At 38.1% G+C, this 15,271-nt stretch overlaps 1 protein-coding gene across 1 annotated transcript in view; it reads right to left on the bottom strand.

The window, feature by feature from the left end:
• Nucleotides 1-1,968: 1,968 nt before the first annotated feature.
• RFX6 (regulatory factor X6) overlaps nucleotides 1,969-15,271 on the bottom strand; it is a 66,395-nt gene continuing 53,092 nt past the window's right edge. The window contains exons 13-19 of the mRNA XM_007956271.2: nucleotides 13,057-13,166; nucleotides 11,847-11,964; nucleotides 10,288-10,410; nucleotides 9,028-9,234; nucleotides 6,713-7,225; nucleotides 5,676-5,888; nucleotides 1,969-2,147 (exon numbers count right to left, since the gene is read on the bottom strand). Coding sequence (XP_007954462.1) covers nucleotides 1,969-2,147; nucleotides 5,676-5,888; nucleotides 6,713-7,225; nucleotides 9,028-9,234; nucleotides 10,288-10,410; nucleotides 11,847-11,964; nucleotides 13,057-13,166 — 1,463 coding nt within the window. The remainder of the gene's footprint in view (nucleotides 2,148-5,675; nucleotides 5,889-6,712; nucleotides 7,226-9,027; nucleotides 9,235-10,287; nucleotides 10,411-11,846; nucleotides 11,965-13,056; nucleotides 13,167-15,271) is intronic.

The raw sequence follows: 15,271 nt of genomic DNA, 5'->3' as shown, positions 1-15,271 counted from the left end.
ATAGACATACTCATTTTTTCTTTTTTTTTTTCGCTCCTTATATCTAGTCAGACACAATCCTTCAACTTATTTTTTGGAACAACACTGTTTCTTCCTTGCTCACCTTCCTCATTTGCTCTGCTTCCATACAGTCTCCATGCTTATCTGCTGGACATCCTCCAAATAGCCCTATCTCAGGCTAAGTCCTCCCCTATCCAACCCACCTCTTTCCTCCAATTTCAGCTATATATACCTTAAATATTCCTTTCCCCACATTGTATTTCTACTTAAAAATCTTCAGTGAGGCTTGATATTCTATCACATTACTCCGCCATCATTATATCAAAAAGTATTGAAGGTCAGAGAAGTGTCCTCATATCTGCATTCTCCTGTGTCTAGTACAGTGTCTGACACATACTAGATGTGGAACATACATTTAATTACAGTAAAATTTCAAAAAAAAATGTTTTAGCTTTCAAGACTTACGTCTAAACATTTCTTAAAGCTGCCTGGTTTATTTATTTCAGTCCAAGCAAGACTGATTTCACCTTCTTTTGTCCTCCTACAATATTACTGTAGCAAAGAAGAGAACATTTAGTTTGCTATTTTTCATGACCTGCTGCTGTTGAAATATGATTCTCAATTATTAGATTATAAGTAACACTACTGAGCATACTACTGAGAAAATAGTAGCCACACTCCCACAACTACATAGATAATTGTTTATTGCTTGTTGGAAACAATTCCATAATCTGTCTTTATCAAATTACACCATGATGCATAATGGATATTTCGGGGCTTGCAGACTCTTCTATAATATACCTCTTTTATAGTATAATGTAATCATTAATACAAATAATATGAGGACTGTTGCAAGACTATAGGAGGAGCCTCTGAAGTTAATGAAGTTTCCTGTTATCAGCCATGAATCTTACAACAGACCTTTCAGCCAAGACATATGAGAAAGAAAAAGAAGCAGAACTAGACAGATGATGTATCAAATTGTATTAATTTGTAAGTAATGAATCCTTCACTTTCAAATTGGTCTTTGCCTCCAGATGATCCCTGAACACTCATTTACTCTCAATTTTTAAGCAAGATACTGGATTAAAGCAAGGTACTACTTTCAACTCTTTGTAGAGGTCCATCAGTGCAGCAATTTCTTTAGATTTAAATTCATTTGGATATGACATGCTAATATTCTTGAATTATGACATTTTGACCAACCATCTCCACTCTTGAATTTGAAACCCAGAGGAGTTCTGTCCATAAATCCCCAGCATTCCTCAGAAACAGTATCAATTCTGTGAACAATCAAGCCTTTAAAAATATGTCCACACATTATTTTATTTCTTCTTATATTTTATAAGTAAAGAAGTGAAAGCTTTTATTATTGCTGTCCAGTTACATAGAAATGGGATACTGCTCTGTAACAGAAATCATCACACTAACGCAGAGGAGTTGAAAGTCAAGCAACTTTGGTCTAGGCTGAACTGCATTACCTCTTGACCTTGTAAACATTTCCATAGGAGGTAGAACATATGCATTTGACTTTTTTGTCAAATAAGGGATAGTAAACAATGATTCTGAGATCCCAATAAATTAAGGGTATTGTAAAGGCATTAAATAAACTTTTCTCTCATTTAGAAACCATACATGAAACAGCACGCAATTCTTCAATAAATTAGAAAGCAAAATATTAAATTGTTATAGTTGAAATGTTTGCATCTTCAAATCTTCACTGATTCCATTTGATAATGTTTGAAACTTTGATTAATAATGAGATCACATTTTAAGCAATTTGTGTGCACCACAAACTCTGCAAATATTTCCTTTCTTTATGGAGTTGTCCATGTTTTGGACAGTGACTTGAAACAAATGTTCTCTTTCTGCACAGTCCATTTTCTTTACTCTCAGGGTGGTCTGAGTGAGTAACTATTTGGGCAGTAGAAATTTGCAAAGTTTCAACCCCTTCCCAAAATTGTTGGTTTAAGTCCCTCCAGCTCCAGCTGCTGTTCCCATGAACACAGTGTTGATAGGTGGCAAAGAAGACACCATTTCTCTACCATTTGCACCATGGGAATCCAGAGTTTCTTGAGTTGGATACTGATTAGAAGTTCCATACATACACTGGGAAGAGGAAGGAATTGGAGTTTGCAAGCTGGATGCTGAAACAGAAAATATAATTAACAATTGAAAATTGACATTTTCTTTTCTGTATTAAATTTCAATGTTTATGACTTGTCAGAAAATCCTCATCTTTTCTTCTGTTTTTCCAACTTAGTATTCTCCTGTGGTGGTGGTGGTTGTATGCTGTTGAGTCTATTCCAACTCATAGCAAACCTATATAACAGAATACCCAAAGGGGTCCTAGGCTGTAATCTTCTAGAGAGCCAATTGCCAGATCTTTTCTCCCACGGAGCTACTGGGTGTGTTTGAATTGCTAACAATTATTATTTCTTCTACACATTTCAGAAACAAAATTCACTTTCAGCTTAAATTCAGATAGCTCTACCGCCAAAATATTTCCCCTACCTACCATCCCTTTCCATCTGTACCCATACAATCTTACTCCAAACTAATATCTTCTCCCACTTGGGTGAAAACATGAGCCTCCTAACTAGTCCCATCGCCCTCATCTCTTCCCCCACCCTTCACCTTCCAGAGAGCAGCCAGAATTATCTTGTAAAAGTGTAAATGAGATTGTCACTCTTCTGATCACACATTACAATGGCTTCCCGTTACTCTTAGAACAAAATCCAAACCCCTTGCCGAGGTCCCTAACACTCTTGTGAATTGTTCTCTGCCTGTCTGATTTATTTTGCTCCACTCTCTCCTTCATTCACTGTGCTCAACTCACACTAGCCTTCTTCTGCCTATGCACTTTCCAAGCATGTCTCCATTTCAAATGCTGTGCAGTTGTGTCTTTTCTGTTTAGAACTCCACCATCAGACTTTCACATGATTATCTCATTTTTACCACTCACCTTTCAACTCAAATGTTTCTGCCATAGGATTCCTTTCCCAATGACCCTACCTATAGCTACTGCTCCACCACTTTCTGGAAATTCACCCTATTTAATCATCTTCAGAGTACCTGAAACTATCTTTTCAATGTATTTGTTTACAAATGAATTGCCTTGCTATACCCTTAAACCATAACCAAACCCACTGCCATCGAGTCGATTCCAATTCTGATTCATAGCAGCTCCCTTTGAGTTTCTGAGATAAATCTTTACGGAAGTATACGGTCCAGTCTTCCTTCCACAGAGTGGCTGGTGGGTTTGAACTGTGAACCTTTTGGTTAGTAGTCAAATGCCTTAGGCACTACCCCACCAGAGCTCCTTTGTTCTACCCCTACTGGAATGTAAACTTCTCACAGGCAAGAACTCTGTTCTATTTACCACTATATCCTCCTCATAAGTTAGTTCTCAAAAAAAAAAAAAAAAAGACTGTCTCTCTAAGCCTACATTTACTCTATTTATGGCTATGTCCATTCATTGCTGTTTTTCTCATTCTTCTATCACCTTCTCTGTCATGAAGAACCAAGCCTTATAACTAAGATAATCTATAAGAGCCCCAGTTGCCATGAAGTCCACTCTGCTTCATGGGGTCTCCACGAAGGAGAACTGTCAAAATTAAATTAAATTAAATTAATCCATGTGCTCCATGGATTTTAATGGCTGATTTTTCATAAGTAGATCACCAGGCCTTTCTTGTTAGGTGCCTCCAGGGGTATTTGAACTTCCTAACTTTTGGTTAGCAGCTGAGTCCATCACCTGTTTGCACCATCCAGGGACTCCAGGAAATCTATGTTGTTATTGTTGTTGTTATGTGCTGTCGAGTCGGCCCTGACTCATAGCAACCCCTCCTTGGGTTTCCGAGGCAGTATCACTACAGAAGTAGATTGCCCAACCTTCCTTCCGAGGAGTGGCTGGTGGGTTTGAACCGCCAGCCTTCTGGTTAGCAGTCAAGTGCTTTAGGCACTATGCTACCAGAGCTCCTAGGAAATCTATAGTAGGTCCCAATTGCATTTTCACTATTAACCCACTTACTCTACTTCATATTTTCACCCGGAAGCCTCCTTTGCAATTTTTTTACAAGCCAGTTCTGACAACTGAAACTTAGAATCCACTCTACACTCAATCTATGTTCCATCAAAGCTTCCACTATCTCTATGAGTAAATAGAACTAATAGTAACAATAGCAGCACAGAACACTTTAGTTTCACCCTGAGGAAACTTCCTGAAGTGGAATTTTCTGCTTCATTAGAGTAACCTAGAAGCAATGACTATTTGCAGATAGCGGGAGATGGGCTGCTAGATTCTGCTCAGGGAGCATCTGTGATAGTCACAGGAAGGAAGAATTGCTTCCTGTTGAATTATTGAAAAGACACACTGAGTGAAAAGAGATGGAATTTATCTCATTTTCCCTTATGCTTCAGTTGAGCGTCAGTGTCCTTTATCTATGGTAGTCAGAAGCCAATTCCAGTGGAAGATTTCAACTACCTCACATAAACATTAACACTCTACCTTCATGTTTACATGAATATACTTAGGTGATAACTTAGTAATTTTTGAGACTAAAGCTACACATACGTTTTTAACCTTTTTATAACTCACCAATTTATTGGCTTCCTACTATTGATAGACACTTTGATGGATGCTGCTGATGTGTCTAGTACAAGTTGCAGAATTTTTTTCTACTTGTGAAAGGACAGCAACCTGATTGGAAGAAAATGCTAGGGGACTTCTTGGCAAGCACACTGTTTTGCTCATTTTTTACTTAAGTTTTACAGAACAATAAAAATAGCAACATTTTCTAAAGAAGAGTCTACTCGTACATTACATAAGATTAAGAAAATTCTAGTAGCATCCATGACAGGACAAATTGTTCTTTAAAAAGTTTTGAATGGCTTTAGGTACTGATGGGGACTATGGGATCCAAAGACACATCTTGGCACTGTCCCTGGGTCCCACACTGAACAGAAGGGAGTGAGAGAAAGTCAGAAATACTGCCCTGGTAAAGCTTTTGGAGTGCATTTGACAGGTTTATTAATTTTTGAAAATATAACAGATTCCAGCTAGTCATTTTAGAAGAATAGTAGATCCAGTAATAGGTTGTACAATGACATATACTGAGAGATAGTAAGACTGTTAGCATGAAAGGCTTGGCAATCTACTTCTGAGAATCAGCCAGTATAAACGCAGTGAATCATAATGGTCTGATTCACAACTGATCAGGTGGGTGGTGGTGGACCCAGCAGTGTTTTCATTTCATCACTCAGAGAATGGTCATGAGTTGTGGGCTGACTCAAGGGCAGGTAACAATAACAACAGTGACTATTTCCACTGTATATTCAGATACAAAAAATTTAACTTCAGATACAAAGTGATAAACAAACCATGGCAACATGAATGCCCAGACCAGTTCACCTCAACACTTCTCTCTCCAGAGTAATGCTGCATATCTGAGCTTAATGACTTTTTAAAAATGTTTTCATGAACTCCGCCTAAGGCACCTGACTGCTAACCATAAGGCTGGAGGTTCAAACCCACCACTACCAACCACTCCTCGGAAGGAAAGTTGGGCAATCTACTTCTGTAGTGATACTGCCTTGGAAACCCAAGGAGGGGTCGCTATGAGCCGGGTCCAACTCAACAGCACATAACAACAACAACAACTAAAATAATTTACCCACTACTGGAGTCCGACAAGCCACTGAAGGTGATGTGTCTGCGTAAAATGAGCTGGTCTGCTTTCGGCTACTGTCATCTAAAATGTTGAGTGGATCGTGGATGTCACTGTAGGGAGGCAGTGAGCGAACACTGCTGATGACGGAAACATGCTGATTCACCATTGATCCAAGTCTGTGAGACTCTGGGTAGTTTATATTGCTTCCATAGTATCCTATAACAGAAAGCATTGAGAATGTACTGTTAACTCGTTGTAAAGAACATACAAGGGAGGGAAAAAGGGTCAAGGTAATGAGGAGAGCCTTAAAGATATCAAACTGTAAATATTACACGTGTATCTACATTTATTATAGAGTTGACCTTGTGTTTGTATAAAGATATGGTTCGCCATGCTGGTTTAAAAAAAAAATCAGAGGAGCTGTTCTAGTATCAATTTTGAGATACAGATTATGCCTCTCTCATATTTCCCTTATCTAAATTAGCAAGAGCTGCCTACGAAGGAAAATCGCCTCTGACAGAGATTGCAGTACTCGTCAAACCCATTTGCATTACAGATCCATGACGCTGGGGGAAAGGAGAGAGGCATCAGAGCGCTCTACACACAGAGCCTACTTCGGTGGTTGAAGGAGTCGGGTCTTCACAGCCTCCCTTAACTTCAAGTATCTTATTGGCCTAACAAGGGGCACTGTTTGGGTCCTGATCTTTAAAATTTGCTTTTAGTTCTCTGGAAAGAGCATTATTCATGAAAAATTTTTTCAACAGACATAATTTTTTCTTTTGGACTTGGTCTCAGGCATATGGTTTGATACAGGATTTTTTCACTTTTTGGTGGCATTTAGAGGGGCATCTTCAATAAAGCCACAAGAATTAGGGAATGTGTTTCTATGTAGCAAAAATCAGCTGCAAATATCTAGATTCCATGATCTTTAGAAGTCTTACATGGGATGTCATGCTACTCAGCAGGGGTGGATTTCAATGTCTAATTTTGCCTTACTACCATCTCAAAAGCCAGGAAAATTGCTTCAAAAATGTCAATACCATTTGGTGAATTAGGAGGCAATGCTGCTCCTTGGCAGCTAGCAGCTCCTGCATTGCTCAGGAAATTGAAACTTCCTGTATTTAGAAACTGCATACTGTGTGAATCTTGGGCATGTGATGATGACCCATAAGTGGACGGTGGCCGGGAACTATATGGAGACCCAGCACAGCTGCCACTGAAGAAGTCTCTAGAAAGCTGCTGTTCACTCCAGGCCATACATCGACCATGCTCGGTGCGGTGAGGATAGAGTCCTGATGGGCCATGGGTCTGTGCTCTAAATATAGTCTGATAGTTAGAGGTAGTCCCATAAAAGTCATGGTTGACTTGAGGAAGAGTAGGATAACTTGTCTCTGGGTATGTTGGGCAATGTGAAGGGGCTGACAATACTGGGCCCACACTTGGAGGTCTCCCTGCCATCGGCCCCTGGTTAATGACGCTTCCTCGGCTTGCCATGGCTGGCGAAATGGGTGGTGTCATCAGATGACCAGCACTCTGGGAAAGGTCCATTTGACCTGGAAAAAAATTGCCAGAGCATTCACTTAGTGGCCATTCACTCAGTAGTTATTATAGTAGATTTAAAACATGTATTTGAATGAGTTATTAATATATCTTTTTTCCAACTTGTTTCACCCCCATCCTCCAAAAGCAACAGAATGGAGGAACATCAAAAATCTCAGTTTTCAAAATATCCTCACAATATGTGTATATTTTATAATAGTGGACATTTCTGGAGTTTATGACAGTCAAGGAAAAGTCTGTGATGGTTCATGCTCCTACAGGAATGAAAATGGCTAGAGTTCAAGCATGGTGAAGGCAAGGGATCTGATACTCACATTTATCCATAATCTGAATTTAAAACAAAAAACAAAAACTGATGGTTTGATTTTTAGGACAAAAGAAAAAGGCAATACACTTAATCCCTGCCTTACATCAAGGTTCTGTTCCGATGACTTCATTGTTCTTATGTGAGTAGAATATCTCATTTTTTTTTTTAAGTTTTCATTATCCTTGCCTTTTATTATCAGTATCTTCATAAATCTGATCTTTATTTGTCTTTGGAGGTTGACGTGAGAAGTTATGCACCGCAACACTATATGTAGTATATATTACTAATGGTAAAGTATACCACAAGGAAAAAAAATGATGGTTGTTAAGTGTGATTTTTCGTAATTCAAATATGTCATAAGTCAGGGACTACCTGTAATGTCAAAATGACCATGACTTCAAAACAGCCAATTCAAAACATCATGAAAGCACCACTGATGAGCCATGAGCCTTAGGAATGCCATTAACTCTTTGGGCTCCAATTTTCCATTGGTGCAATTAAGGTTCTCAACCATAAGGCTCTTCCAGGTTTAGAAGTCTATGTTCCAGTGAAGTAATGTATATAAACCAACCATTTGCTTTGAGTCAGTTCTAACTAATGGCCACCCTGTGTGTGTCAGAGGAGAAGTGGGCTCCACAGGGCTTTCAGTGGATGATTTTTCAGGAGATCAGCAGGCCTTTCTTCCAAGGCACCTCTCAGTGGAATTGAACCTCCAGCCTTTAAGTTAGCAGCAAAGCATGTTAACCATTTATACCAACCAGAGACTCCAATGTATATAAAAAGACACAAGGCAATAATTAAAGTATTATCTCTTAACTAGCTCAAGACACTAAACAAGGAGACCCTAGGCCAAAGGGGAAAAAGGATTGTAATGGTTATCTTAACATAGCCAAATTCACTTTTTAATGGAGGAGGAATAAAGTCTCTTCAAAGCTCAAAAATAAGTAAGTGATTCATTTCTTTTTAATCTTCCACATTTTAAGGACTTCTTGTAAGCCTGTTCTATTTTCTTCTGCCATTAAATGAAAATAAAATATTATTCACATTTCTAATATAACTTAGGAAAATGTATACTTATGTTAATAATGGTATTACTAAAGGTACTTGACTGCTAACCAGAAGGCTGGAGGCTCAAACCCACCAGCCACTCCTCAGAAGGAAGGTTAGGCAATCTACTTCCGTAGTGATACCACCTTGGAAACCCAAGGAGGGGTTGCTATGAGTCGGGTCCAACTCCACGGCACATAACAACTACAAAGATGTCATGGACAATTGCTGAAATTGTTATAAACCCAGGATAGATAAGCCTTTTAATATTGCAATCCCTGGAAGATACTGGTTCTTTGATACTGGTGGGTTTGAACCTCCAGCCTTCTGGTTAGCAGTCAAGTACCTTTAGTAATACCATTATCTAGAGATAAATAAAGGAACAGGCTCCCCTAAGATTTGTTGCAGAGAAGTGGTTCTCTTGGTTGTTTTGCAGCATACCTGTGAGCGGTAGATTGTCTGCATTCTCAGCTGGGAATGGATGCAGAGCAGAGGTTAAACTTCCAGGCTGACTGGATGACAGAGGAAGGTAGGTTGTTTCCACATAGCTTTCATTCTTCACGGTGTCATTTGTAATTGTGTTCCCTTTATTACGGTTGGCCAGAAAGCATGAACTTGGAGAAGCAGTGAAGGTAGCTTTACTTGCATCTGGAAAGATTTTTTTTTTAATGGAAAAGCTACAATCATTCCCATATTCCTAGTAGATTAGCCCAAATAGAAGAAATTAAAAATGTTTCATGATTATAAAATCAATCTGGAAATTCCTGAGCATTGTTTTCTATGGACAAGAAGGCTGGCAGAACTTTGGTCTTGGCAATGGTGATGGTTTCTGTTAATTGTGTATTTGTGGAAATAGGTGTGTTCTGGGAACACTAAACAATCCACTCTGGAATGAAATGAACAGTCATCAAAATGCAAATCATCGTACCTAAATGGGCATATGCCATTACTTCTCTAATCTGCATAGGTCTTATTTTTAACCATTTATAAAGCAGTATAGGAGCTCTGGTGGCATAGTGCCTAAGGCATTGGACTGCTAATGAGAAGACTGGCAGTTCAAACCCAGCCTCTACTCCTCGGAAGGAAGATTGGGCAATCTACTTCCATAGTGATACTGCCTCGAAAACCCAAGGAAGGGTCGCTATGAGTCGGATCCGACTCAACTGCAGTGAGTTTAGTTTTTTTTTGGAAAACAGTATACCACATGTATTACCTTGAATTATAGTTATTGCTTGCATTATAGTTACTTTTTTAACTGCATCAAAATTCCCAGAAGTTACAAATATCAATTTATATCCTTAAGAATTTTCACAACAGTATTTGGACCACCCTTTACCATCAAATCAGTTATGATTCTTAGTGACCTCATAGGACAGAGTAGAAGTACCCCACAGGATTTCCAAAGCTACAATCTTCATGGAAGCAGATCACCAGATCTTCTTTCCACAGAGTGCTGGTGGATTTCAAACACCACCCTTTCAATTATCAGCCAAGTGCTTAACCACTGCACCACAAGGCCTAATGTACTACAAATAAATGCAGGAAGGAAAAAACAATGCTACAATAGTATTAGCATACTGTAAATAGCAACATGTTTGGGAGGAACTCTGAGATTTTTAGAATCCCACCTAACACATGCACTCACAAATTCTTTGGTTTACACAAAGGTATAGGGATAATAAAACAGATATTTTAAATCACCTGAGTTCTTCATATACTTGTCCAGTAAGTTTTGCAACTCCTGTTCTTTGTCATTATTAAACTGGGTCTCCATGGCCAGGAGAATGTATTCATCAAGAAGCATTCGGATCAAATGGAAAGAACCTTGTTTATGGATCAGAAATGAAAAGAGGACATTGTGAGATGAAAAAAGGGAGAGAAAAAGAGGGACGGAGAATGAGAAAGAAATCTAGTTATCTCTGTGACCATCTCGCAACACTTTACAAGGAGCAACTGAAATAAACAAATACTTGTTGGACTTTAAATGACCTGCTAAGACCAACATGCTTAACTTGAGTCTCTAATCTTTCTGTGTACCGCCTGCCCAGCTCCCTGTGTGTGCTGTCCTGCCAGCTCTTTGGCCACTAATTACATCAAAGGAAAATACGGATGAAAGTGAGACATGCTTTATGCTTTAAGAGGGCACACACTGGAGTGTGATAAGGTTTAACTTGGGGAGAATGAGCCCTACTCTGCTCTATTTCTGTTTACTTTGTACTAAATAATTAGACAATGGCCAAAATGTTCCAGGAAAAAAAAAAAATCAAGTAAGGAGATGTCTTTCTAGCCTGAAACAAAATGCTCTTTGATTTTAAAAAAGCAAAAGAGTAATTTTCACGTGAAAAGATGTCCTGGGAAAAAAAATGTAAACTTGTTTCAACTATTCAACAGATTTTCTAACAAGAGTCTTTATTCATAATAAAGTCAGGCTTCAGTGCTATACAATTTAAATAACTATGCGATGATATTTCAAGTAACAGATTCAACACATACTATTCATCTCTCAATACAAATTCACTGATTCTATTAGTTCTGTTGAAAATAAATAAAAACAATTAAAATAAATGATAATCTATTTTGTAATGTGACAGTTTCTCAAAGTATAACTATTGAATGCTGAGGTATTGCCTATACGTTTAACTTTATGTCTGTAAAATAGTAAGAATCATACAAATTTTAAGGAAAAGAAAGTAGTTATTTTAACATGCTAACTTGACTCAATCTGTTTTACAAGTCCTCCAGATCAAGAAAGATGGCTCAAAAATATGTGAGAGTGTATCTTCTAAGCTGCTCTTTGATTCCTGGAGGGCACTTATATATGGATGCACTGAAAAGATGCAAAAGTTGCTATGTTACCATGAGTAGTGGAAAATAATATCTCAATTATTGCTTATTTGTTTTCTTAATAAAGAAAATTTACCCAGGTACTGATGGAATCCAATGATAATAGCTGCTCTTCATTAACTGTTTACAGGGTTCCAGACAAACTAATTTTATATACATCTCACTAAAGTGATTACATAATCCTACAAGAAGTATATTTTCTCCTTTCTAAAATGAACAGACTAACTTAGGACTGGCCTGGAGCCAGAAAGAAACAGTGTTATGATTTAACCCCACATGTGGTCTGACTCCAAAAGCCATGGTCTACTGGCTCAGTATTCAGATATGGTTTGAGAAGTGACCACCATATATTAAAAAATTCAAATAACAAGTGATATAATTCATTTATGAAGACTTTTATAAAGCACATAGGATACCAAAACTGGATGCATTGTTCAAGGTGAGATTATGCATTACTCGAGCACCAAAAAAGCTCCACTTCAGTAGAAAGTCTTGAGCCCTCTTCTTTAACGATCTTCCATTTTGTTTGCTGGTCTGAAAGTAAAGGGGCAAAATGAAACTAGGAAATCTGTCATCTCATTACTACATGTATCCTAAGTTAGATTAAGATGTAGATAAACTGACAGATGGGCAGATGGCATGCTGTGCTATTTCTTTCATCAAGTAAAATTCTCTGTCCAGCGATACTATGTTTGGCCCCTTTGCTATAATGTTAGGACTAACAGGTCTTTATTCAATATGATTTTGTTACCTGACAGAATTAGACAACAAAATGAAATAATTTATAAAGCAGTTTTACTTTTAATTTTCCTTTGACAGAACTTTAAAAAGAACAGAAGGTGAAGTGTGAAGGAAGGGTAATATGTTTCTGTGAATGATTAACTCCAACTTTGGTTCTGAATGATAGCCTGTTTTCTCTCTAGAAGAAAGCAAGCCCCTAAACTATAACTAGTTTCCTCGATATGGAATTACTAACACCAACTAGTGATGCGCGTATTTGTTTTATTGCCTTGCTTCATGATTGATGACTTGAAGGTTAACTGAACGAGTCCAAGAAACCACGTAAGAAACAAAGAATACTGAATTCTTGGAATTCAGGACTTAAACTGATTAATACCATATTTTCTGTCAGAATTTATGAAAACTCACTTTTAAAAAATATAGATAGATAGATCTTTCCAGTTTCTAAGTTTATCTTTTACTACTGATCTTACTCAGCTATCGCGTAGTGCCTAAGGCATTTGACTACTAACCAGAAGGCTGGCGGTTCAAACCCACTAGCCACTCCTTGGAAGAAAGATTGGGCAATCCACTTCTGTAGTGATACTGCCTCAGAAACCCAAGGAGGGGTCAGATCCGACTTGACAGCAGTGAGTTTAGTTTGATAACTTTACTGACTGATAGTAGGGCATAGTGTTTTGCATCCATCGGTCAAGAAAGGAGGAACAGAATTGAATCTGTGTCAAAAGTTCTCAAATCTTGCCTCTATTCCTGATTTTGGTATTTGGGCTGCTTCATTTGGAGGGCTACAAAAGCTTTGCAAAGACTTTTATATACAACTTGCCATCCCTCCCCCAGTAGCCTTAATGAAAATATTTCTTTTCTGAATCTGTCATTGAAAAGTACCTTAATAACTCTCTGCTCTACCACTGTGTCCAACCACTCAATAAAAGCCTCCACGGTGGCATTTTTCTTAAGGAGATCCTTCAGTTCTTGGAACACTGTGATAGAGTCATCTATCATGAAAAAGAGAAAAGAAAACAGAATATTGTACTCCACTCTGAAACCAAAAGAAAATCTATAACCAGGAATAATTAATAATTGTATAGCATGGAAGGAAAAGATAGGTAGACTAAACTAAATGAGTGTAAGGAATTAGCTGCATATTCTGTGAATAATAATAACAAAAAAAACTTTAGTTCTTTACCATTCAAAATTTCCATCATAAGTGCATGAATCTTGGCATGTACAGAAATATAGATCTATATATTATTACAGGTATATATTAGGCAAGAATATTGAAGCTGTCAATATAGTTGAATGTTCATTTTGAATCTACTGCTTTCATTAAATGGAAAAGATTGGTTACAAGGTAATAAATAAACTAAGCTAAGCTTTTTCTTTCCTGCTTTCTGAAACGTCATTTGATTTCAACAGGAATTAAATTCTGCACTGCAGAACTGTGCCACTTACATGAATAATCTTTTATCATGTGAAATGTTAAGGACCAATTTAGAACTATCATTTTATTAAAGTCTTTGAGGGTTATTGAATCAGGGTGATATAATTTTATGTTAGGAAACAGAAAGTAGAGTTGGGGTTGGACTGTCGAATGACAGCAGTCCATTATTTGTGCTACAGCCTATAAGAGGCTGCAGTTTTTCAGAAGGGAGGGAAAAATTTTTTAAAAATAATGCTGTTGAATTGATTCCGATTCATGGTGACCCCATGTACCTCTGAGCAGAGCTGTGTGTCATATGGTTTTCAGTGGCTGATTTTTTGGGAATTGATCACCATTCCTTTCCTTTGAGGACCCTCTTGGTGGACTCCAATTGAACCAACCTTTCGGTGAGGGAGCCAAGCATTAGCCTTTGTGCTGCCCAGGGACTCCAAGGGAGAAATAGTGGCATAGTATCCCTTTGAATCAAGCCTAGTTGTCTAATCACATGTATTGGTTTGCTAAGTTATATCAGATAGTCCAAACCTAAGCAGAGAGACTCTGCTTTGAAAAACACTATTGTGTTGAGATATAATTTTAATGTGCATCATACATCGTATGATACTAACAGTGTAAAACACATATACCAACCAGCAACCTATTGCCATGGAGTCCGTATCGACTCACAGAGACCCAATAGGACAGAGTAGAACTGCCTCATAGGGTTCCCAAGGCTGTAATCTTCATGGAAGTCTCATCTTTCTCCCATGGAGCAGGGGGTAGGTTCAAACTGCTGACCTTTCAGTTAGCAGCCGAGCACTTAACCACTGTGCACCAGAACTCCTTAAAACACATATGAATGTGCATATATGGAATACAAAACTGGAAGGAAAGTGACAAAGCTCAAAGCTTTGGTTATTTCTAGGCAATGAGATTATGGATGGCTTTTATTTTCCTCTTAATATTTCACTATTTCCCAGGTTTTCACAGGAAATAGACTATTTTAAGAGAACAATTCTATTTTATTAAAAATGTTTCTATAAACTGGGTGTGCTCAAACAGGAGCAATTTTGTGTCCCAGGCAGGTATTTGGCAGTGTCTGGAAGGTTGGGCAATCCTACTTCCATAGTGATACTGCCTCGGAAACCCAAGGAGGGGTCGCTATGAGTCGGGGCTGACTCGATGGCAAATAACAACAACAATGAAGAAGTTTTGGTCGTAACAGCTGAAGGGGGACTGCTATTGGCATTTGAAGGGTAGAAGACAGGGATGCTACGAAGCATTGTATAACGTACAGGACAACCCAGTAGAGTCCCTAGGAGGCTGTGGGAAGTGCAGACTCTACCAGCCGACACAGTCAGAGGGGTAGCACCAAGATGACTATAAAATATTTGTGCAGTGTTTCATCAGAAATTTATTAATTTTTATAAAACATCCCTGTAGTTAGTTATAACAACAAAAGCATTTTTTTCATAAGCCCAGCTTAGCTGTACCAATATGCCTCCAAGGCTAAAACTCTATGCTAATTTACTTTTTGAACCTTAATGTGCTCTGGTCAGAGCTGTCATTATTACCCAATTACAATGATGCTTCAAATCACATGGTTTCATCTGCACAGACTTCCAAGTACACACTGTTGTCTTCGTTGTTGCTAGTGTTTTATAGTCACTGATTTTGTCAAAG

The sequence above is a fragment of the Orycteropus afer genome, unplaced genomic scaffold (assembly GCF_000298275.1).
Source record: "Orycteropus afer afer isolate SDZICR_OR568_19922 unplaced genomic scaffold, OryAfe1.0 scaffold00596, whole genome shotgun sequence".
NCBI lineage: Eukaryota > Metazoa > Chordata > Mammalia > Tubulidentata > Orycteropodidae > Orycteropus > Orycteropus afer.
Note: the sequence above shows the minus strand (reverse complement) of the source record. Positions and strands in the feature narration are given on the sequence as shown.